The 23,362-nt window shown below is 53.5% G+C and overlaps 2 protein-coding genes and 1 long non-coding RNA gene across 5 annotated transcripts in view; all 3 read left to right on the top strand.

The window, feature by feature from the left end:
- Positions 1–255: 255 nt before the first annotated feature.
- LOC105191587 (serine/arginine repetitive matrix protein 1) lies at positions 256–6,247 on the top strand. 3 transcript variants are annotated; one of them, XM_011155104.3, is made up of 7 exons: positions 256–313; positions 1,376–1,698; positions 1,977–2,654; positions 3,221–4,085; positions 4,401–4,455; positions 4,646–4,675; positions 4,966–6,247. In XM_011155104.3, the coding sequence occupies exons 2-7, from the start codon at positions 1,388–1,390 to the stop codon at positions 5,871–5,873; spliced, it is 2,847 nt and encodes a 948-aa protein (XP_011153406.1). In that variant the 5' UTR covers positions 256–313; positions 1,376–1,387; the 3' UTR covers positions 5,874–6,247. The 3 variants fall into 3 exon arrangements, with proteins under 3 accessions (XP_011153406.1, XP_011153404.1, XP_011153407.1); XM_011155102.3 differs by lacking the exon at positions 256–313 and adding an exon at positions 337–503; XM_011155105.3 differs by lacking the exon at positions 256–313 and adding an exon at positions 523–924.
- Positions 6,248–8,908: 2,661 nt separating this feature from the next.
- Positions 8,909–11,039, top strand: LOC112588612 (probable serine/threonine-protein kinase cdc7). Its single transcript, XM_025299009.1, has 2 exons — positions 8,909–9,775; positions 9,996–11,039. Exons 1-2 carry the CDS (start codon positions 9,518–9,520, stop codon positions 10,209–10,211), a joined length of 474 nt encoding a protein of 157 aa, XP_025154794.1. The 5' UTR covers positions 8,909–9,517; the 3' UTR covers positions 10,212–11,039.
- A 42-nt stretch (positions 11,040–11,081) lies between these two features.
- The window catches only part of LOC112588613 (uncharacterized), a 15,472-nt gene continuing 3,191 nt past the window's right edge, over positions 11,082–23,362 (top strand). The window contains exon 1 of the long non-coding RNA XR_003112948.1: positions 11,082–11,824. This is a non-coding gene — a long non-coding RNA (uncharacterized LOC112588613). The remainder of the gene's footprint in view (positions 11,825–23,362) is intronic.

The following is a 23,362-nucleotide window of genomic DNA, read 5'->3' as shown; positions in this document are numbered from 1 at the left end:
CTTATTTCTCTTTTTTTTACCTGCATTTTCCATTTTCTTCTGCAATCTTCCTCTTCCCTTCTGTTTTCCGTCAAATCTCGACCGTGTTAAGCCAGCGGCACACGGTGCTTGTTTTCGTGCTGGATGCTTGCTGGATGAAAATACTGCGTTCTGATTGGTGCATTTCCATCCCTCTTCGGAAATGTACTAATCAGAACGCAGTATTTTCAACCAGCAAACAACCCAGCACGAAAACAAGCATCGTGTGCCGCTGGCTTTATTTATTTCATTTTGAGTACGAAAAGTGCAAAGCGTGTAAGTGAGGAGAACCTCAGTAAGAGTTTCTAATTGATTTTTTCGCATTGTATTTCTCGCATCGACGATGAACTACGTCAGAAATATATTTCTTATAATTAATAAATTTTAAGCCAATACATTGTGTAAATCTCGATAAAGGCGACTCGTGTACAATGATGCGTGTATTTCGCAGGCGATGAATGCGTCTGATATAATCCCGGGGAATGGTTCGTTCCAATTACACTTTATTTCTCGTCTTTTTCTCCCTTCACAGTCTAAATCTACGTCTGTCTTGCTTTTGAAAAGCAAAGAGTGCAGGCGAAGTGAAACATGGCTTAGGTTAACTTCATTGTTGAGTAATATGGCGGGATTGATAGAGAAGGGAACACATTCGCGGAATTTATGTTCTTTCGCTCTAAAATATTACTTTAACAATGTGTTTTGAGTTATCGTAATACATTATCGTTACTTAGTGTACTTTTCAGTCGACTCTTAATCGCTGATGTACACTCGCGGTTGCAAACTGTCGAGTAGCTCCTTGCTATAACGTTGTGGACCATCGACGAAACTTGGAAATTCTATCAACTTGAACAGTCGTTCGATTAATTCAGCAGTACGATGGGAGATAGTTATTTTGTTTCTTGATTGGTATGAAATATTATATTCCATTTTACACTGTGCTTTAACCGAACAACAATTGCAGTGACTGTCCCTGTTTTCGATATTCTTAGATTAGAGTGACTAATTTATATGAAATTAAACGTTAAATTCGGGATCTCGACGATTGTTTGAAACTCGTGTATATTTTAGTAAAAATATAAACTGAAGATAAACTAACAACTGTGTTGTATTGTAGGTATAGCTACTGTATATCATAAGTAGCATAAGTAGCCACTGTAGTCAAATGAAAGCAATGCAATCTTGTATTTCCAACCATTTACTCAAATTTGTTATGCATTATACTTTTATTCAGTAAACTGGTTGTAGTGGCAGGATACATGCGTGGAAAATAGTTACACACCTATGTATACCTTGCAAAAGTTATAGTTGAGTTCTTCATGTTCTCTGGATTATACTAAACTGTGATACTGATTGCAAGTTGGTGAACAATATGAGCGACAATATGGAAGAGGAAACAAAAAACAAAGAAAGTGAAAAGATGGAAACTACATGCAAGATATACGTGAAGCAACCTCAGGAGATAATGAAGCAGTCTTTATTGAAAGACACCAATGACGACGTACAACGTATGATTGAGGGTCTCAAGGGGATGCCGGATGAAGAGCTACAAGAGTTTCTCGACAACGAGGGATTCATGGAAGGATTGGACGTCGTAGATGCATGGGAAGGTGACGAAGAGAGGAATCGTGAGGTGGAACAATCAGCAGATCTTACAGTGAAGCAAGAGAAGCCATCATCTAGGTAGTGTCATTGATTGTAAATAATTTTTATGATATCATATATGAATTGTTACTTTATAGATATATAAAAATAAAGATTTTGTACATTATCACACATACATGTATGCACATGCACACATATACATACAACACACACACACACACACACACATATATAAATGTGATCATTGTGTTTTCTTTAATTTGAGATAGGAGTTAATTCCTAACTCAGATTAATTTCTATTCCTTCAAAAAACAATTGTTGACAAGAATTATGAGTGATGGCAAGAGTAATTATAGGGAACACCATCAGCGTTCCACGCGCGAGCATAAAGGATCAAACAACCGAAGCGAGAAGCCGAAGAAAGAAGAGAAGAAGCGCGATGACAATCAACGTCGAGATCCCGCCAAGAGCACCAAGGACATCGAGCGCGACAAGATCCGGACGAAGAGGGACACGGAAAGCAAGCTCCTGGCGGAGAAGGAGAAGGCGATTAAGCACCTGTTGGACTCGGACAACGTGGTGCCGCCGGGTACAGAGACCGAAGCCATTCAGAGCATCGCCGAGAGACAGAATCAGGAGCGAGCGCAGCAGCAGCAACAGCAACAGCAACAACGCGATCATAGGAGCCGCGATCGACGTAGAAGCGTGGATCGTTACGGCAGAACGAGTCCGTCGCGGCGCAAGAGTCCCGACAGAATCATCAGAATGAGTCCCCACCGACGCATACTGCCCAGTCCGGAACGTCGCAGGAGCCCATTCGGTAGAATAAGCGCAGAGAGGCACAGGAGCCCTCTGGGTTACAGCCCAGGTGGCAAGCGCAGGAACTCGCCGCGCTACATTTCCGATCGTAGGAGCCCCAGCGTGTCAAGCCCGGACCGACGAAGAAGTCCACGACGACTCAGCTGGGAGCGACGATCCAGCGTGGATCGGCGGTGGAGCACCGAGCGGCATAGGAGACGCGACATGCACGAACGGTGAGGAGATCAATCATTCTTAATGTTTTTGTAAAGTTCTCCGAGTGTACTCGTACCGCTAGCCACTGAATAACCGAACGTCGAATATTCCGCCAAGAGGGAAGGCTCTCGTGGGGTCTCCTCCCAGCCAGGAGGAGTCGATATTCGATGTCTCGTGTTATTCAGTGAATGTACGAGGTATCAGTCTGATTAATTGAAAGTAATAAACCCAAACATGAGTCGGTTTTTCTTAACGAGTGACGATCACGACAAGCACAGGGATCCGCGAGGGTCCCCGCTTGTGCTCGTGTTTGCCGCTCTACACCCTCCCTACTGTTATCCCACTGAGATCCATCAGCGTCCCACGACCGTTTATTCATTTGCACACGTTTGATACACGGTACGGGGTCGTAGTCCCATTCCCTTACGACAGATATCATACTTGTGAAACATTTATATAATCTTACGTAGCTACATAGTGTATATTGTATGAGCATAAAGCATAAGAACACATACTAGAGCTACATGTCAGCCGATCGCTCCGCTGATGTACCGCCGTAAATTAAAACCCGCTTGGAATTGTTAAGCCGGAGAAGCCGATCTCGCGATCGAAGGAGCCGCAGTACGGAACATCCGAGAAGAAGGTCGAGCCGTTCGCCGGCGATGACCCGGCGATACAGTCCACGTCGTCGCAGTCGCACGCGCAGCAGGTCGCCGGAGAAGCGATCGCGGAAACGCTCGCCCTTCCTCAACGAACTGGCACGACAGCTGAGAGACGAGGCGTTGAAGCCGGCCGGCAGCAGCGCGAACAGCAACAGCGCCGGCGGTTACCCGCCGCCGACGCCGATGCTCAACGTACCGGTGTACCAGCCGGAAGCACCGGATGCGGCCAGGCAGGTCCTCGGTGCCTCGACATACATGCATCAACCGGGTTCGCAGCCGCCGTTGCCACCGCCGCCGCCGCCACCACCGCCGCCACCGCCGTCATCGTCGTCCGTGATGGCTATGCCGAGCGGGCCACCGGGCTTCATAAACTTCGAAATGCCAGTCGTACCTATGAGCTTCGAGATGCCGATGCCGCCGCAGACACTGCCCCCGGCGGATTATTCCGCCAGCCCGGTCATGTACAATCAGCCGAGCGCCACTGCCATGTCAGCGCCGCCGCCGCCACCCGGCGTCCGTGCTCCTATGCACGCCTCGTCGCCGCAACCTGTGCCTGCCCCGGTGATGGATCACGGCCAGTTGCCGTACAATCCGTCGCATGTCCAGCAGCAGCAGCAGCCGCAGTCGCACCACCAGTTCGAAGCCAAAGTGCCGATCGTCGCGCCGTCCCCCGTCGCGTCGTCACAGAGCTACAACGAGCATAAAGCGTCGTACAACAACGTACCGTATCATCAGCTACACGAAGAACGACTGAAGACACCGGAACCACCGGTCATCTCCAAGCCAAAAGTAATTGTTGCTGCAATATGTTGTATCATAGAGACCAGAGTAACTTGATATGTTATTTTGTCGAAGCGCAACCACGTTGTCGCTGTACGCGTGTTCGCGTCACGAGTCGGAGTCGAGTAAAAGAGTACGTTGTCGAGTTCGCCTCGTTTTGTTCGATCACGATTACTTTTCGCGAAGAGAGAGAGAGAGAGAGAGAGAGAGAGAGAGAGAGAGAGAGAGAGAGAGAGAGAGAGAGAGAGAGAGGTGGGAGGAAGAGGGAGATCGAAGAAAAGAAAGAGGAATTAACGTGGTATTTTGTGTGAATTGTTCTTGCAGCAATTTGAAAAGACCAGCTTGTCCAGTCTATTGGAAGCGTCTGTCTCGGGCAAAGGTGCGAGTATGCCTTTTTTGTTTTCTTATTCCTTTCTCGACCCGTATGGTCATGTTTTTTTTTTCGTTTTTTTTTTTCTTTTTAATTTTACTACCGCTCGGCTACCGGTCGAAAGACCGCGCGGCCAGCCACTCACGTGGGAGCAGCCATACTAATTTTCCATATTTTCTTTCTCATCGTGTCCTTTTAGATCCATCTAATATACCGGTGTTGTATCCAGGTAAGAGCTATGAGATTTTCAATAAAGCGCTTGCAATCGCCGTCGCGCGACTCACTAATCCGTCCGCTGTTAGAGGACTATTAGACAGTCGGTATATATTTCAGTTTTCTAAAAAGAAAAGAAACAAGGTTTTTTTTCCTTCTCTATCTGTGACTTACGGTTGTGTATGTTGTACGCATTGTAAGAGAAGCATGACGTATACAACGTATAAGCATTTCACGGCATGCGTATATGATTCGTGTGTTAATGCCACGCGCGTCTGTTTTTCTGCTTTCTTTCCCCAACAATAGGATTCAATCCTGAAATAATGCGACACTGCGAACAAGCGATGTTACAACTGCCGTACGAGGACCCGCGTTTAAAGATGAAGGGTCGATTTTTCTACATGCGCGACGAGGAAGATATGAAGTACGAGTCCGAGGACCACGGCTCGAACTCGATACTGCTGCAGAAGAGCAAAACCAAGATAATCTGGGAGGAGAACAGCACGGAGCAGCCGGTGCCGATCGCGAAACCGACCACGCAGACGCACCAGAAGATCTGTCAGACCGACGACGTGGAGACGGAGACGAAGGGCGTGCAGGCGACCGTCGTCACGGTCGACTGCGAGTCGCAGGTCTATCCGCACGATATTCAGCAAGCGAGCAGAGAGGAGAGGCGACCGATAATGGATCGTCTCGACTGGAGCGTACGGGAAACGTACGACTACACGACGTCCAAGTTCCGCGAGGTGGACGATCTCAGGCTCCACCTGAGCAACTCCTCGCAGAGGCGCTCCTGGAACCGGCAGGCGTCTCCGTCCAGGAGATCCGACACGGCCGAGCACGAGCATCCTATTGACCACGGGTCCAGGAACGTGAGAATGGACTCCCCGTTCAAGAACAGAGAGAACTATCCCGGTCACAGGGTGCGCGATCATTACGCTCACCCCCGATTCTCGCCGGAATACAGACGTTCCATGGAGCGCGACGATTACCACGAAAGAAGAAGCGAGCACAGTCGCGGTGAGAGCCCGATGGAGCTGGAAGACTCCGACGAAAACGGTGACGACGGCGACTTAATGGCCGGCCACGCGTTCCAAAGGGAACCCGAGTGGCACGGCAGAGGGAGGACAAGAGGTAAAGCTCACGTTTACAGAGGCAAACACTCGGGGGGAAGACCGTATCGGAGTCGCGGTGGCTTCCGGGGCAAGTTTTGAGAGAGCGTCGTTTGTGCGTTGATTAACAAAGTAATCGCTCTCGGCGATGGATCCGCATCGTCGTGGCAACTGTGTCGAACAGCCCCGGAGGGACATTACGTGTGCGTCGTGCATAATAATCATCCTGTTTGTAATACATCGTTTGCTACATACACAGGAAATTCAACGAGTCGCGAGATCGGATAAGCATGAAGTGACGAAGTACAATTCCCACAAATGCGAACACTTATGACATTTGTTTTTAACGGACAACTGAACGAAAAACTGGAAGTACAGTGTCACGGACATCCTCGAGCGCGCGAGCGATGTCGAGAGAGGCGAGACAGAGAGAAACAGAGAGAGAGAGAGGGAGAGAGAGAGAGAAAGAGAGAGAGAGAGAGAGAGAGAGAGAGAGAGAGAGAGAGAGAGAGAGAGAGAGAGAGAGAGAGAGAGAGAGAGAGAGATCAATTGTGCAATATCTCGGTGGAGCACGAGCCAGCTTCAGAGAGCCCGCTGAAGAGAAGAGAAGAGACCTCGACATCGTTTTTCTGTGCACTGCAGGAGCTGTAACAGTATCACGATAGCATTTTAATTGTATACAATTGTAGGTTCACGCCATATGTGTTATATCTCGTATATAACCGTAGCAAAACTCTTCAGCGAAATAGAAAGAAAGAAACGTTTCTCGCCGTTCTGTCGCCCGCGCCGAAGATCTCGCACATGGCAGAAGTTCGATGATGCGTGACGTACCTCAACGACGTTGTCTAAGAAAGACGCAAGAAGCGCGCTCGCTAGAGAACCTTGTATGGATCTTCTGAGAAAGAGGCACGACGGGACGAAGACTTTTCAGATCGCAAAGGGAGTTCTGATTGGCGACAAACGTGTAAGCAAGACTTAATCGAATAAGCGTGCACGGGAAACACTTGGTTTCATCGTGAAGATATTTTTATCATACAAGTAGATCGCCGTCGTGTCTATATGTGCGTGCGTGCGTGCGTGCGTACGTGCGTGTGTGTGCCCGCCGTTGGACCATGAATACCTCCCCATCGGCTGGATTTTGCTGTTCGTGGCTATGGGGACGCATTCTATTTTAAGGCAGTTATGCGGAAAATCGTGTCACACACCAGTGTGGCAGACACCGGCAGACATTTTAAATTTTCCTATTCGGGAAAATGCGCGTGAACCCAAGACCGAGATAAGACTTTCCCCGTCTTGTGTGTCGCGCGGCCGACCGGCCCGGAGCGACGCGTTTGTGCGTTACCGCTCGAGTATTGCGTCGTGTACAGTGTTGTGCATTCTGCGCAAGTTCATCCCGTAACGGTCGCCCGGCATGCGTCATCCGCGATTTTTTCCTCTGCTCGATAAGTTTTATCTTGGCGCGCGCGCTCGCGCGCGCTGTCCTCCATCCCGCTGAACGTATCGGGATTTTGTGTGGAGAAAAAAATGCGTTTTATCGCACAGTGCCATCTTATCTCACACGAGACGCCGCTGTGTAGCAACGGTCTCGTTGCGGTAATCTCGTCTTTGCTAGCGAGACGCTTCGAATGCACGTGCTGTATTGTTGCTTGCTAAGTTGCCAGCCGATCGACGTTGCTCGCATAAATCTGTCATTTGGGCACACATTTTTCTTTTCTTTGTTGCGAGCCGAATATTCGGATCAGTCGGACTGCTCTAGACGAGTGCGCGAAACTCCAGATCGCTCCTGTATAACGACAAGAGCAACTCTCGTTCCGGAGATCATCGGAGCTTCATCTAAGCGACGTTATTATATAAACAAATAAACGAATATATCATAACGAGCAATTTCTTTTTTCTTTTTAATTCTCTTGTTAATTTGTAGTAGGTACTGTGCCTTTAAGAGATGTTTGTCACTTTGTCGAAGACACAAGATATATGTTCTCAGAGTACTGTAAATATGTAATAAACCCTGTAAAAAAAAAGTTTATATCGTTACAAGCGTTTAGAATCTTTACTCATGTGTGATTGCGTCGTCTTTTTACACAAGTGTATCGGTTTGTAGTTACATATCTACAGGAGATGTAGATAATTATTTTACTCGTTTGTATTCCGCTACAAAGTGATTCGATATTGTTATTCAAGTGACTAAAACAGTATCTGTACCAACTGATATATTCGAGTCAGGCCATTGTTTCGATTACTGATGTGAACGACTGTACTTTACAATTATAAAGAAATCAATAAAATCTTTTCATAATTTAACCTCGTACAGAAAGGAGAGAGAGAGAGAGAGAGAGAGAGAGAAAAAAAGAAACCTTTATTCAAGATTGCGTCGGACTGACATGAAAAACAAAAGGAGATAATCAGGCGCTGTTCAACTCGGCATAAATCGCGGACAATGCTCCTCGGGAGTTAATTGCGCTGTAAAATGTATCGCTTTAATCTTCAAGCGCGGCAGTTCCATTGAAATTGCTCCGGCGAGCAATTTATGCCGCAATATCAAGCGCGCTTTCGGCCCACGAGCGTTCAATTTCAAGCGATGCGGCCGATCTCTCGCTCGACTTTCCTCCGAAAGTGAGCGCGCCGTTGCTGCGAGATCGCCACGTGTAACGTCTATCGATCACCGCCGGCTATCATCGGCGACAACCGCCGAGGAATTATGAATGAACAATCGTGCGATAAAGCAGCGTGGCGCGCATTCCACTTAGCAGCCGGGCTAATCCATTCAATCGCGTCGGCGTGGCGTCGTTGCCGCGGCGTATCGTGATCGATCGCGATATATTCGTCAATAATTAAAATTACCGACGAAGTCTCAGCGATGATGATGACGACGACGACGACGTATAGAAAGATACCACCGCCGCCGCAGCACGTAGCGGTTGCCGTTTTCACGCGGCCGCGTCTCCTGCGCGGAGCGCAGGCGCCGTACACGGCGCCGGAGGCGCCATCGGGCGCGAATCGAACGCGTCCGTTGTCGTCAAGCGGCGACGCGTCGCGTTGGCAAGCCTGCGGCGGCGCGGCGCGGCGCGACCTGCGAAGGCCGCGCCGGAGTGAGTACGCGCGCGCGCGCGCGCGCGCTCTCGCTCTCACTCGCACCTCTCTCGCGCTGGCGACGATGCCGCGCGCGCGACCTCGCGGCCGAATCGCCAAGCACTCGGCATGGATCCAGCTCCATGTTCGCCCGTGAAAGCGATGCGGTGTCCCCGCGGTTAGGTGGACGTGCGATTCTCGTGTGTGCTGCGGGTACGCGCTCGCGCTGCTTTACGCGTCGTGCGAGCCGTGACGTGCGAGCCGACGCCGACGTCCTCGGCGTGATCGGCGCTGTTGATTCGTGCGCGCTCGCGAGACAGTGCGTCGTCGGACAACCTCGTTCCGTGCGTCTCGGTGTGGCGTGGCGGCACAGCAGCAGCAGCAGCAGCAGAAGCAGCAGCAGCAGCAGCAGCAGAAACAGGAGCAGGAGCAGGAGCAGTAGCGGTAGCAGTATCGACGGCGGTATCAGCAGCAGCAGTAGCAGCGGCGGCTACTGCTGCGACGACCTCGACTCGCGGCAACAGCAGCAGCTCCTACGAGGCGTCCACCCGCGAGGACCCCGTAGAAGCCGATCACGGCTGCGGCGCGAGCTGGCGAGGAGGACTCGTCGTCGGAGCGTGTCGGCGACGGCGACGGCAGCGGCGGCTGCGGCGGCGCGTGCTGCGAGGACGAGGTGAATGCACGGCGGCCGCGGTGTGTGCCAGTGCTGGTGTGCGCGCTCGTCGCCCGTGGAAACCCGCCAAAACCCGCGGCCGCGAACAACCACCGCCACTACCACCAACAGCAGCAACACCAACAACATCAACAACAACATCAACAACAACAACAACGACGACGACGACGATATCGACTTTGTCACTCGAGAGCGGAGTATCTCGTCGGGTGCCGACGGCGACGACGACGACGCCGGCGATCCTGGTAGTACGGGAGAGATCGTCGCCTGAGCGGTGACAACAGCCGCGACGAAAACATCCTTCACCGTTCCAAGTGCTGCGTCTCTACGACGACGTTGTTATCATCATCATCATCATCATCGTCGTCATCAACAACAACAACAACAACAACAACAACATTCGCTCATCATTATCGTCGTACATCCTCATCGGCAACTTTAATCGGACACGGATCGCGTTGTTTTTAATCGTCACCGGTTAGTTTCGACGCCGACGACAGCGGCTGCGACAGCAGCAGCAGCAGCAGTGGCGGCTACTGTCCGGCTCACACGTCGCTGACGACAGCAACGGCGGTGACGGCAGCGGCGGCGGCAGCGGCGACGGCGGCGGCGTTCTGTTATTATTTTGCCGCGGTGCTTTTGACCCTTCGTACCGGGCGAGTTCATTGCGGCGCTGTCGCGGGGGTGTCAGCCGGTAGTAATACATCCACCGCGCTCTCTACCGCGTATCCTCTTCCTCCTCCTCCTCCTCCGTCCGTCCGTGCGTTCATAGCAGCGCCGGCGTCGACGAGACGGCCGCCTCGTGATCGAGAGGACACAGCGGAGGATCGGGGCGCGTCCTTAAGAAGGCCGCTCGTCGGTCTCGCGGCCGCGGAGAACGAGCCCGGTGGAGTATCGGCCGTTCCGCGGCGAGATCGACGGCGCGCACCTTCACGGCGACGTCGCCGCGAGGCCGGGAGACGCTGATCGGCGAGTACACCGCGCGCGGGCCACGTGATACGCATCGGCGCGACAACGACGGTCAGTCAGCAGTCGTCCGCGAGGAGCCGCGCGTCACGCACCACGTTCGACGACAGACCGGTGCGAAGGCGCGCGCGCGCGCGCGCTGCGGACACCGGCACACGCATCTCTCTCGCGTCGGATCGAGAGTGCGCGTCGTCGTTTCTCTCCAGCTGTGCCTACGGCCGGACGGCTGAGAGTCCGCAGGAGAGAACGTTCTCTCGAACGAGTGTCACCGACCGACCGGCGCGCGATACTCTCCGCGGGTCCTTGCGCCGGTGAGTGCGCGAGTGAGTAACGACGAGAGAGAAAGAGAGAGAGAGAGAGAGAGAGAGAGGAAAGAAGGTAGAAATAAGGGAGAGCAGCCGACTGTCAAAAACTGGCGTCGCGCGACGACGAGGTCGTCGGCCCGCCGGAAGTCGTCCGACATTTTAGCAGCGGCGAGAAGAGCGGAGACCACGCAGGTGTCCACGTGTGAGCCACCGCAGTCATCGACGACCATCAACCACCACCACCACCACCACCACTACTACCACCACTACTATTGCCACCACCACCAGCACCACCACCACTACTACCACCACGACCACCACCACCACCACCATCACCGTCATCGTTACCACCACATCAGCAACATCGTCACCACTACAGTTATATCGCCGCTACACCCACCCGCGCGCACGACTTTGATCGTCGCGCCGCGGATCCGCTTCCTCGGTCGTCGTCGCGCGCGCGTTCCGCCGATTCCCGCGCGCGCGAGAGAGACAGAGAGGAAGAGAAGAGGAAGGAGAGACGCGCCGCGCGACGGTTACACTCGAGAGTTTCACGGCCGCGACCCGATTGCGATCGGCGAAAGGAAAGAAGGCTCGCGAGAAGAGAGCGAAGAGGCAATAATCCGCCGCGTGTGCCTACGTGCTAACGTGTGTTCCGTGCGTGCGTGCGTGCGTGCGTGCATACATGCATGCATGCATGAGTGAGTGAGTGAGCGTGTGAGCGAACCGCGATCGGAACTCGCGCGCGTCTCTCTCGCTCAGCTCGCCGCGTCGTATCGTGCCGTGCCGTGCCGTGCCGTGTTCCCGGTGGTCACACAGTGCTTGCGCGTCGTGCCGCGCGTGCTACGTCCTTCTCGTTCCGGTGTGTCGTCATCCACGCGCACCAACGACAAAGAAAGCGCGCGCGAGTGAGCGAACGAGCGAGCGCGTGCTGAACGAGCGCGCCTCGTACATCCCAGTGACAGCACGACGCCGATTATCGCGCGGAGGTGCTCGCGTTCTCTCCGTTTCCCACCGCTTCATAGTGCCGTTGCGACGACGTGAGTTTTTCCCCATATATATATATATATATTCTAGACACCACACACACACACACATGCGCGCGGGCGCGCGCGCACACACACACACCATACATGTCCCGTGTGTCCACAGTTTTCGCTTCCCTGGCCGCGATCTCCACGCGATCCCTCTTCCCGATCTCTCCCTCTGAAGTGAAGTGCGCGACTGTCGAGCAGTGGTGAAACGCAGCAGCGGTGCCGCGTTCCGCGTATATATGGAATGTGTGTATGCGCAGGTATCGCACCGTCGCCGTGGTGTCCAGTGTCTGCCTGCGAGTGTCGTGCGACTCGCGTGTGTGTTGAGTTTTCTTGTTTTCTTCACCGACCGGACTTACCTGCCAGTCTCCATACCACCCCTCCAATATCTCTCTACACGTACGCACACATAAACACGGCACACGTATACACCCGTATATACATCAGCTTCTTTCTCTCTTTCTCTCTTTCTCGCTGTTTGTCTCTCTCACTCTCTCTCTCTCTCTGTCTGTTACACTCGGCCTCGCCAGCGTGTTTTCGAGTATCGTTCGCAACGACGACGGTGACGAGGACGAGGGGGAGAGAAGCTGACGGCGAGTGCGGCGGACAAAGAGAACGCGTTTCTGCATCGAGGGGGGACACGCATCTCTCGAACGCGTATTCAAGGTACGTGTGTACGGAGCAACGTGTGTATCGATTCGCGCGAAATTTTCCGCTCGCCGAATCGCCCGCGCAGTTTTGAGGTTAGGTCGGCCGTGCTCGCGAGAGACGCGAAGTTGGTCCCTTTTGGTCGCGCTCCCACAGTGCGCTATCGATACTTAAAATGGAGTGCTTCCATGCTTGTGAGATTTGACGGAAGGAAGGAAGGAAGGAAGGAAGGAAGGATGGATGAACGGTTGAACGGATTGCGTCGACGAAGCCGAGGAAAATCGCCGGAGAATAACGGCGAGAAACTGGAAACGCTCGTCGCGACTCGACAGGCAAACGCGTGTGTCGTTGTGTGCCGTTATATCGCATTGTTTACGCGCGTTGGCTCGATTCTCTTCCTTCCTTCGATCGTTCGTTCGTTCGTTCGTCATGCACATACGCGCGTGTGTGCGTGCGTGTAACTCGTTGTCGTCGTGTGTGCGAAGACGCCGCGGGCGAAAAAGTCCGAGTGAAAATGCGAGATCGCGTCGACCGACCGACCGCTTCCTGCCGTTCAAGGCGGACCTAACCTCAAAGCCCATCGCGACAGGTACGTACGTCATCGCCGTCCCTCTCTGTCGCTTCGCGCTGGCTCTCGCCGCGCACTCGCCGCGAATCCCGCTCCTTCGGAGCAGCGCGCGGCCGCTGCCCGCTGGAAAACAGCTGTTTAAGCGGCGCCGCGAGCGGCGAGCTCCGTGCTCTTTTTTTCGTTGCCATCATCTCTCTCTCTCTCTCTCTCTCTCTCTCTCTCTCTCTCTCTCTCTCTCTCTCTCTCTCTCTCTCTCCCTCCCTTTCTCGTTCCTCGTCGGAGTCGCGCGTTCCGATCCGCGGAGGCGACACGGCGCGTTCGCTCCGCGGAAAACTCGTGTGGGAAATTCGCGAGTGGTCGCGGCGTTCCGGCTGTTTCTCACGATTTTCAATCCACTCCTCGCCTTCGTCTGGACTTTTGCATTTTGTAGGCCACCAATACACGCACATGCACAATTCGCTGTCACGCGCGCAATTATTGCGCCGCCTTTGTTATACGAATTGTTATATGAATAAACGAATGGAGGTTGTATCCGAAATTTGAAATTGTACCAGCTTCCTCGATGTTCGTAGAGAAATTGAGCGATTGTCTCTCCTCACCTCGTGGATCACTGCGCGAACGCGAGCGAAGAATGACGATGAAGTTAATCAAAATTAGCGTTAATCAATTTCGGCGCAATTTCACGTGGCTCAGCGGTCCGTCAATCCGTCCGTCCGTCCGTCCGTCCGTCTGTCCGTCTGTCTGTTGATTGTTTAATCGGTGGTCCTGAATTCATTTCTTCCGTTCTTTTTAACGCTCGTTATTGCGCCGCGCATTCGAGTCTCGTCATCCTCGACTGAAGCGTATCAATGCGTCAATGCCACTCCGAAATATCTCAGACTGCCTGCACCGCCAACGCGCGCCGTCTCCTCGCAAAGGGTCGCGAACAAGAGAGAGAGAGAGAGAGAGAGAGAGAGCGAAAGAAAAAGAGAGAGAGAAAGTGCGATGGAGATTCCTCGGAACGGAGCTTCTTCCGCTCGTTGTCGTCGCACGCTCGGCGCGAAACGGACGGTCAGGAATACACAACGTCGGGATGTGTATATAATGCACACGAAGGCACTCGAAGGCGCAACGCGCGCACTCTCCTCCGTCCATCCGCCCGTCCTTGCGCGTTTCATATTATCGCGCAATCGCGCTGTTAAACCGCGAGTGATAGGTAACCGGGGCGGTGTTACCGCTGCTCGCAGCCGCCGTTGCCGCCGCCGTCAAGAGCTGAGGGGGCTGAACGTGGTGCGAGGGGAACAAACGTGGGCGAAGGAGAGAGAGAGAGAGGGAGAGAGAGAGAGAGAGAGAGAGAGAGAGAGAGAGAAATACGAGGATGTAGGGCGAAATATAAAATAGAAGAACGGAGTACAAACACGCGAGCGCGGGGATGCGGTGGAAAGTGAAATATAAAATAGAACGGTGGCTGGAAATAAAATAAAATAAAAAAGAAGAGACACACACGACGAAAAATGGAATGTAAACCGGAGTGATGAGAGGTGCACCGAGGTTCTTTCGAACGCGCCCGTCCGATGACAACGATCCGTCCGTCCCCGCGACTCCGCCTCTCGCGGATCGCGCGATCGCGCGAGAGTGTCGACGATTTCGAAAAGAGTAAAAAAGCTCGCGCGGCCCCGGAACGTTGAAATAATAGAAATAAATAAGCGCTTGATAAACTGTGGGATGCGCGCGCGCGGCTGCCGGAATTATTATCCGCGAACGGTCGCGCATTCTCCAGCGGCTCGAAGAGGAGGGAGGGAGGTGGAGGAGGTGGAGCTTACCCTCCGCCCGCGGATCTTGCAATCCATTAACGTGGTCAAAAGTTTTTATCGCTGCAAAAATCCTACAGGTGGCAACACTATGTAGGAAAGGTATCGCGCAATAACCCCGGCCGTGCCGTCGTCGCGCGCGCGTTTCGCATTATCGCGCAATCATGTGTCATTGCGCGCGCGTCTCGCCTGAAGAGCTGCGATCGAGCCGACGACGACGCGCCGCGACCGGGGAAAAGCCGGGAAGAGCGCGACGACGACGAGAGTCGTCGGGTAGCGCGAATCTGTCGGACGTACGCGGTTTCTCCGCGAAAATAAATCGATTCTATCGAAAGACGCATATCGCCGATAAGGAAATTCTAATCTCACACGTGCGCATGTTCCGACCTCTCTCCCCTCCCCTCTCTCTCTCTCTCTCTTTCTCTCTCATTTGCGAAGAGAGACGTCGGACTTCTCGCTTCGCATACGGATTAATAACGAATGTCTGCGCCTTGTGTCCGCGTTATTACGTAAAAATGCAGGCGATGGTGATCCGTTTTCCTCCATCCTTGCTGCACGATGGCGACGACGACGGCGACGACGGCGGTGGCGGCGGCGGTTCTGTCGATCGCGCGCGCGATGTATTTTCGACCATCGATCTCCAGCGTCCACGTGTACGTGCATGGCTTTCCGAAATAACATCCTAATTTTGGCGCGGCGACGTTATTATCAGTTTGATATTAAATTACGTGCCTCGAATCAATAACTGCCGTGCCGAGCGAGCGGAGGCATCGCGCGCGCGATTATGATGCGACGGGACGGTGGCGAGTTCCTATGCCTGTTTCTTTTTTCTTTCTCCTCTCTCTCCCTCCCTCTCTCTCTCTCTCTCTCTCTCTCTCTCTCTCTCTCTCTCTCTCCCACTCCCTCTCCCTCTCCCCTTTCCTCCCCTTCCCTCTCTTTTCGCAAATCGCTGCGTCGTCGAGGAAGGCCTTTCCTCGCCGGTCCGGTGAAAGGAGGGAGGCTTCGTCTGCTCGTCGTCTGCGCGGAGCAAGAGAGGAGGAAGAAGAAGCGCGCTCGTCGTCGTCGTCGCATTCATTGTCAGATTTCCACCTTATTGATTCGCTACGACTTTCGACGACGCGCCGCGGGACGCTAACAATGCCGTGTTCCTTGAAACAACGTTGAGTCACGGCGCTTACGTGCCGTACTTAAAACAAGAATGTAGCACGCTCGTATTGATCACGATGTGATTTCGCGTCTCTGTACGTCTTCCCGTTTCTCTGAATGACGGATTCCGAATGCACTGCATTGTCTTCTTCGCGCGGCGCTTATAAACTGATTACGTGTCGCGAATCGCTAATTTTTCACACGAATATGCGACCTCCACCTTACCCCCGTCCCTTCTCCCACTCCCCCCGGACTCCCTTGCCGACCAGCGACCAGGTGGAATCACGTGTGCGCACGTGTTGGCGTTTCCTGCACCTCTCGCGAATGCACCATCGTACGCGTTAACGGACGAAACGGCGGTAAAATGGGCGCCGGATCCTTTCCTGTGCCGGGCGAAGTTGTGACTCGTCCCGGCCATACCGGGAGAAACCGCGGTGCTCTCTCTGGCGGATTAATCCATCGAGGAGAGGAGCTCCTTCGCGTTTCCCGGCGAGGCTACTCTCGTAAGCGGATCCTCTTCTTAATTCCGCGATTTCGTCGCGCGAAGTTCAATGGAAAAAAATATCGGCGACGCCGATAAGGCGACGCTCGTGATGCAATACGCGGATAACACGTGGCGAATTGAGACAGGGAGGGGGAGAGGGGGGAGGACTTGCTCAACACGTACACATGCATATACGTACATAGCATGCGCGCTGGAATTCAGAGTGCTGACTCTCGAAAGATGGCCGTTGCGATCTCCTTTCTCTCTCTCTCTCTCTCTCTCTCTCTCTCTCTCTCTCTCTCTCTTCCACGCGGCGCGGCGCGACGCCTGCTTAATCAGCGTTGGCGCGTTTCCTTATCGTCTTGGAGTGTGTACCGTGACTGATTCACCCGGCCTCGCGGCCTGCGCGATACCTAATTGTGAAATTCCACGGACTTACCTCATGCCGCGATTACGGCCCTCTTTTTCGGCGCTTTCACAAACCGGCGTACTCTGCGGCGGCGGCGGCGGCGGCGGTCAGGATAGCCGGGCGCGCATGAGCCGCCGCGGTATCGATGGTAGGTCAGTTACGGGCGACGATTTATCGGTCGCAGGGTTATACTTGGCCGCTTGCGCGCGCGCGCGCGCGCGTGCGTTTTAATATATACATATATATATGCGTATATGCATATGGTGATATACACGCGCGTATATATTCGGCACTCGCGCTGACGCGCGCGCTCGCGCGGGATGACGCGATGTTTTTCGGATTTTTTTCGGCTTATCAGCGCCGGTCGCGCCTTCGTTTGCACAGAGAAAGAAATCGCGCGCGCTGATAAAACGCAAACGGCGCATGCACACTCACACACGTGCGTGCGCTCGCGAGAGACAGACCGCGGGTGCTCGTCGCCGCGCGATTACTCCGCGCCGCATTGTTGGTCTCCCCCTCCCCTCCCCTCCCCTCCGCTCTTCCTGTTCCTCGCTGCGACCGCCGTTCTCGATTCTTCGGCCGGCTCCCGCGGAATCTCCTCACCGAGCCTCGGGCAGGCGAAGAAAATGGCGCAATTGCAGAAATTTTGCCGCCGGGTGCGTCGGCGTGCCGTCTCCGCGAGGAGACGCGCGGCGCGAAGACGCGACGATCGCGCGAGTCGACAGCGGACCTCCCGGTGGCCTTCTCCCGCCGCGTCTACGCGGCCGCCCTCTCCCCCCCCCCCCGCCCCGCACGCAGGTTAAGCCAGGAGTGTTCTCTCGAGGGTTAAGGTCGTTAAGGCCGGGTTCTCTCGCAGTTCTCTCGCGCGCGCATTTCGCTCCTCGTCCTGTTGGCCTTTGCGGGCCACGTGCTTACGGCGGGTATTCTCGTAAAATTCTGACCTTTCGCCGCCGACGCGTCGCCTTCGCCTGTCGCCGAAAGGATTATTTGACCTTTCGGCCGCGGTGTGCGTCCGCAGCTCCCGGTAACGACTCCCATCGACAGATCCGTGTCTCTTCTTCTCGCGTGTCTCTCCTACGAGAGGAGAGAGGTCGTTTGCACGGAAGAGGATCCGTTTAGCGTGCCTCGCTGGAGTTGAAGGGCGAGGGGTAGGGGGGGGCGTGCGATTATCATTGCGTTGCAACGTTAATGAACACGCCGTACATAATTTCAACTGCACGATAAATGGTGGAATCGGCGGCGCGGCTCCCCGTGTTTACATCTGTTTTTAGCGGGGCGGTCTGGTATGACGGTCGTCGCAATTAAATTTCATACATGCGAGGTAAACAGACGTCTGTTTAAAATTCCGATGATACATACATGCACGTGCGTGCGTGCGTGCATGTGCGCGTACACCGTGCGTGCCGGTTGATTTCCGTCTCGGCGGAATTACGACCACGAAATCCCGCGGAAACGAGATGATGCGCGCGCTCGTAATGATTCTTTCTCGTCTTCTCTCCTCTCCTCTCCTTTCCTCTCCTCTCCTCTCCTCTCCTCTTCTCCGCGGCGCTCGGGATCGCGTGTGTCGTCGTCGGGTGTCTCGCGCGAAGCCACTACGCAAACACCGCGCGATCCGATCGCGGAATTCGCAAAAGTTGCGTCTCCCTCGCGACGCCGACGTGCGCGACGATGAGCGGCGAGGAAGCGGGAATTGGTTGCCGTTTAATTTAGCGTGGCGCGGGGAAACTAACGGAAAAGGAGGACGAAGAAGAAGGCGCGCGCGCGTAGAGCACAGAGTAGCGTTCATTACGCGGGCGGATAACACGCATTTTACGTGAAAGTGTCCCTCCCGAGCCGCTGGTATCCCGTCGCAATTATGTTGCAGGAAATCGGTTTACATCCATTCGTGCCGCGCTCACTTGCGGCACGAAACGAGGAAGTGAATGACGCGCCAACGCGAAAATGCGCAACCGCGATAAAAACGTCGCGCGCGCACGGCATCGGAACGTTTCCGCTTTTCCGTGAGGAAACTTGGCGCGTTTCTACGTGCCGTTTCTCCCGGCGTCGCTCCTGGAACCGCATATCCTGGATCCTGGAGGCATAGCCCAGCTCTAAGTGCGCCGTTTTCATTCTCTCGAGCCGCGACAGCACGCTGCTTGACCACGACAATGATCATCATTTATTACCGCGAGGATTCCTCGGCTGCACAATGGAATAAAATGAAACAGCGCGAGTTTGGAAACGTCAAACGGCGGCGAAGAAAAATATAAACAATTTCAAGATACATAAATATACACGAGTACGAATAGGAGGAATAAATGAGTAAACCAGCAGATGCAACTGCATTACTCGAAAAGAACAGAGCTCTCTCTCTCTCTCTCTCTCTCTCTCGAAATCAAACGGGCCGATTCATCGCGCGTCCAGGCCAAGATCCCCGAGTCCCCCCTCACCCTTCCGCTAGTCGGAAACGTCGCGGAAGGCGCGAAAGAGCCGCGGGCGTCATCATCGGATGAGCAGCTTCGCCCGAGTGCGTCGCGGCGCCGACGACGACAATCCGATCTCGCGCACGGCGCGGGGATCCGAAATGACGCAACGCGAGCGAGACGGGCTTCCTTTTCATCGGCGATCGTCGTCGTCGTCGTCGTCGTCGTCGTCGTCGCGACCGCCGCCGTCGTGCCGCGTCGCGTGTGCGTGCGAGCGCATCGCGCTCGCGTCAACGCGCGTGCATGACGCGGTCTGCGTGCCCGTACGCGGAAACGATGCGTCTAATAATAGGCGACACGTTCCACACGCCGCGGTACTTATTGGCCGGCTTACTTAGCCCTGCGCCGCTATTATGAACCGTGTGCATTGCGAGGTAGTAACGCGCGCGCGGCGTTAGGACCGGCGGCGACACAATGAGGGACGATGAAAGGCGCGGGAGAAGAGCGGGGCGGGGTGGGGGAGGGGGTAGAGAGACATAGGAAACGAGAAATAAATATAACCGCGGGGGTGTATCAATAATGCCTCCCACTTTGGGCTCCGACCGGTCGAAGGCGCGTCGTCGTATCGAGATATACCCGCAAAGCACCGTCGACCGAACGACGCGGTCGAGATTTGTATTAATTATTCCAAGTCGCGCGACACGGACGCGGACGCGTTCGGTCTGCGAGCGGGCGTCTCAGCCGGAAGTGGAAGGCGTCAATGACGCGTAGCATACAAATAGAATGCCGTCTCGAATTCTGTCGCCGGATAGCCGATCGATCGCCGAGACTCTCGCTTCTTTTCCTTTTCTCTTCTTTTTTTAACGTCGCCCACTCGCGCGCGCCGTTCGCTCGGTATACGGACACGGCTGGTGTTCCGCGATTCTTCCTGGGGACCCATTCGTCGCCGACGGGGGACGAGGAGGAGGAGGAGGAGGAGGAGGTCACGTGGCGTGCATCGCGCGTATCGTTTGAGCTGTTAAACACGCCGCGGCCAATAATCATTAGTCACGCGTTTTCAATATCGACGTCTTACACAAGCCCGACGAGGGTCGGCACGAGGGGCTGGAGGGGCTGGAAGAGAGACAGGCGGGGGTGGGTAAGGGCGGTTGGGAAGACGTCGTCGCCGACGTCGCGACGAGAATGTCAATGGATGGCGAGAGGAGAGGAAGCGAACGACTTTCACGTCAGGGACAAAGTGCCGTTGTCTCCTCGCGTCTGGAAGACGAGCGGCGGAGAACGACAGTCGCACTCGTAAATATAAATAAATAAGATGACACCCCGCGGGGCGTTGCAATTTAAAGCCCGCGATCGATCGATCGACGTGGACGAACGCGTTAAAAATTACGCGATATCGCGACGTCTTCCCCTTCCCCCCTCCCCTCTACCGCCTATACCGTATTGTTCTTTCCCTTTTTCTCTCCGTTTCTTCTTCTCCTTCCCCTGCGATAACTCGGCGGCCACTTTGGAGCACGCGTTAATTATGGACACTTAAACGAATATGAGAGAGCGCGCGCAGGCGTGCGCGCGCGGGCGAGATTCCTCCCCAATGAGAACTCGCAGACATACTTCGTGTTAGAAATTAAGTTACTCCGCGGGTTTACTCGGCGCTCGGTGTACTTATAAGGGGAGTTTATAGCACTTTGTGCGCGCACTTTATCAATGATTGAGCGTGAAATCGTTAATACCAGCTGGAAAACTTTCGTTCCGTACTGCAACGCGCGCTAACGTTCGCTAACTCGCGCGAGCGTTTCGCCGAGTACGTAAGTAGACAGAAATAGATCGCGGAAAGTGGGCGACGGTATTATTATTAGTGGCGGTGAAGAATGTCCGGATAATAATAGCCATTAATTATGATGTACCGGACAGTGTGTCTGCCGCGTGCGCCGCATCGCAACGCGTTGCCGCGCGCTCGCGCCGCGCCGGGACGAGCGTTATTCGCGTTTGACGTAGGCGATAACGCGAGACTCGTCGTCTCGCGACGTTTTATCTATTCCCGCTTCCACCTTATCATCTTGTCCCTTTGGAAGTCGCGCAAGAGCCGTAACATCGCCCAGGCGAATTTTCATTAATACCATCGGCAGAGACGTGACTCCTTCTTTCTTCGTCTCTTATCCGAGACTCTCTCTCTCTCTCTCTCTCTCTCTCTCTCTCTCTCTCTCTCTCTCTCTCTCTTTCTTATCAGCGACCCGGTACCGCGTCGCCGAGCACCGTGAAGTATATACCGAATGTATCGGTGCGGCTAAGGATGCAACGATTTCTCAAAATATCGATAACGATATTATCGTCATTCAGAACGTCATCGATAACGATATCGATAATTTTGAAAAATATCGATATTTATATAAAAAATGTATGTACATATAGGGGTATGCGTATAAAGGGTATACACGAAAAATTTAAAAAGATCTTTCAAAAATTTTTATCTTCATACAATTTATTGTCATATTCTTATCAGCAAATATATAATAAATCGCAGTCGTTTGCCGGAGATCACCGCATACATGGAGCAGAAGATCTATTACGGTTCAACGATTGAGATGAAAATGATGAAAACGAGCGAATTTACCAGACACCGACCAATTACATAATACATATTCCAGTGAATTCACTCACTTTTTTCACTCATTTTCATCTCGGTCGTAGAACCGTAACAGGCCTCCAGAACTGTAACTGAAAAATACGAAACATCAGTAAAATTCACCAATCGATATATCGATCTTATCGAAGGCAAAAAAAAATATCGATGAATATATTCTTATACTTGCCCCTCGATATCATCGATATATCGATATCATCGACTTATCGCTGCATCCCTAGGTGCGGCGTCGAGGCCAGCTCGTCGTCGTAAACACGCGCGTTCGCCGAGTCTCGGCGAGTCGATAGCCGCGTGCGCGCGCCCGGCGGAATCGTAGATTTTCCTCGCTCGCAGATCGTCGATAAGGGCGAAACAGCTGTTGATGCGTGCCGTGGCTTCGCGTTTCTACCAACCGCCGTTCCGCCGCGTCAAGTGGGGAAGGGCGAAGACCGACCACCTGGCCCAAACCTGAGCGCTTCGCTCTGTTTCTATGGAGCGCACAATGTTGCACGATCCCTCGGCGCGATCGATCGGCGTGCCGTGAACAAAAGCTCGCCGCACGTCGTACGCGTAACGTGGCTGCGTACGCGCGCGGGGAACATACGGTTCCCTCCGTCTCGCCGCCGGAGAAAATCCGCCGCCGCCGCCGCCGCGCGTTTTAAATCCGTTGACTCGAGGCAGCCGTCCTTTCTCGATCGGTATCTCTAAACTCGGATAATCGCGGACGAGCTGATTCGAGATTACCCGCGCCGTTCGCGCGGAAACCTACGCGCACAGATCGATACGATTCGAGTGTGAATTCGTCGCTGATTTCCCTCTCATATGTCCTCGCAAGTTCGTCGCTCGGCATCAGATTTGCGCGAAATGCCATTCTCAGTCCTGGTAAGTTCGGGACATTTCAAGTTTCAGAGACGCGGAGCGTCTCGGTTTTGTAATATTCCTGAGAAGAGAATACAAATCTTTCTTTCCGGTGCAAGATGACGAACTATCCCCAAATTTTATGAGTACATTTCGAGTCTGTTGCCAGGAGAATATCATTCGTCGAAGATAACCACTACTCGATAGGGAGTAAGAGAGTAAACTGAGTAATCGCTTCTCCTAGTACAGTGGGACGATCTCCTTCTCGGTGTACTCGTCGCGCGTTGTGCGAGAGCATCTTCGTGAGAGACTTGTGAGACTGTAGCAGTGAATAATTAATTCGCGTATGCGCGTAATGTTAAATATACGCGTACATCATCGAGCGAATTCGATCGTCCGCGCCGAAGGCAGCGCCGACGATCATCTCCGACTTGCAACCTCGATTTCGTTTTCAATGAAAATCGTTGCGAAAGAGCGAGCATATCGCGTTTGCTTTATTGCGTTTTTCCCGTTGCATAGAAAGCTCTCCGTGCTCCCTTCAGGATCGACAATAGTTATTGTATGCAAACAGCGCATTGGAACTTGCGATTAAACTTTTTCTTTTTTGCTCGAAACCGATACC

The sequence above is a fragment of the Harpegnathos saltator genome, unplaced genomic scaffold, assembly GCF_003227715.2.
Source record: "Harpegnathos saltator strain DR-91 unplaced genomic scaffold, Hsal_v8.6 scaffold250, whole genome shotgun sequence".
NCBI lineage: Eukaryota > Metazoa > Arthropoda > Insecta > Hymenoptera > Formicidae > Harpegnathos > Harpegnathos saltator.
The sequence above is the reverse complement of the archived record's forward strand: the minus strand, read 5'-3'. Positions and strand labels throughout refer to the sequence as shown.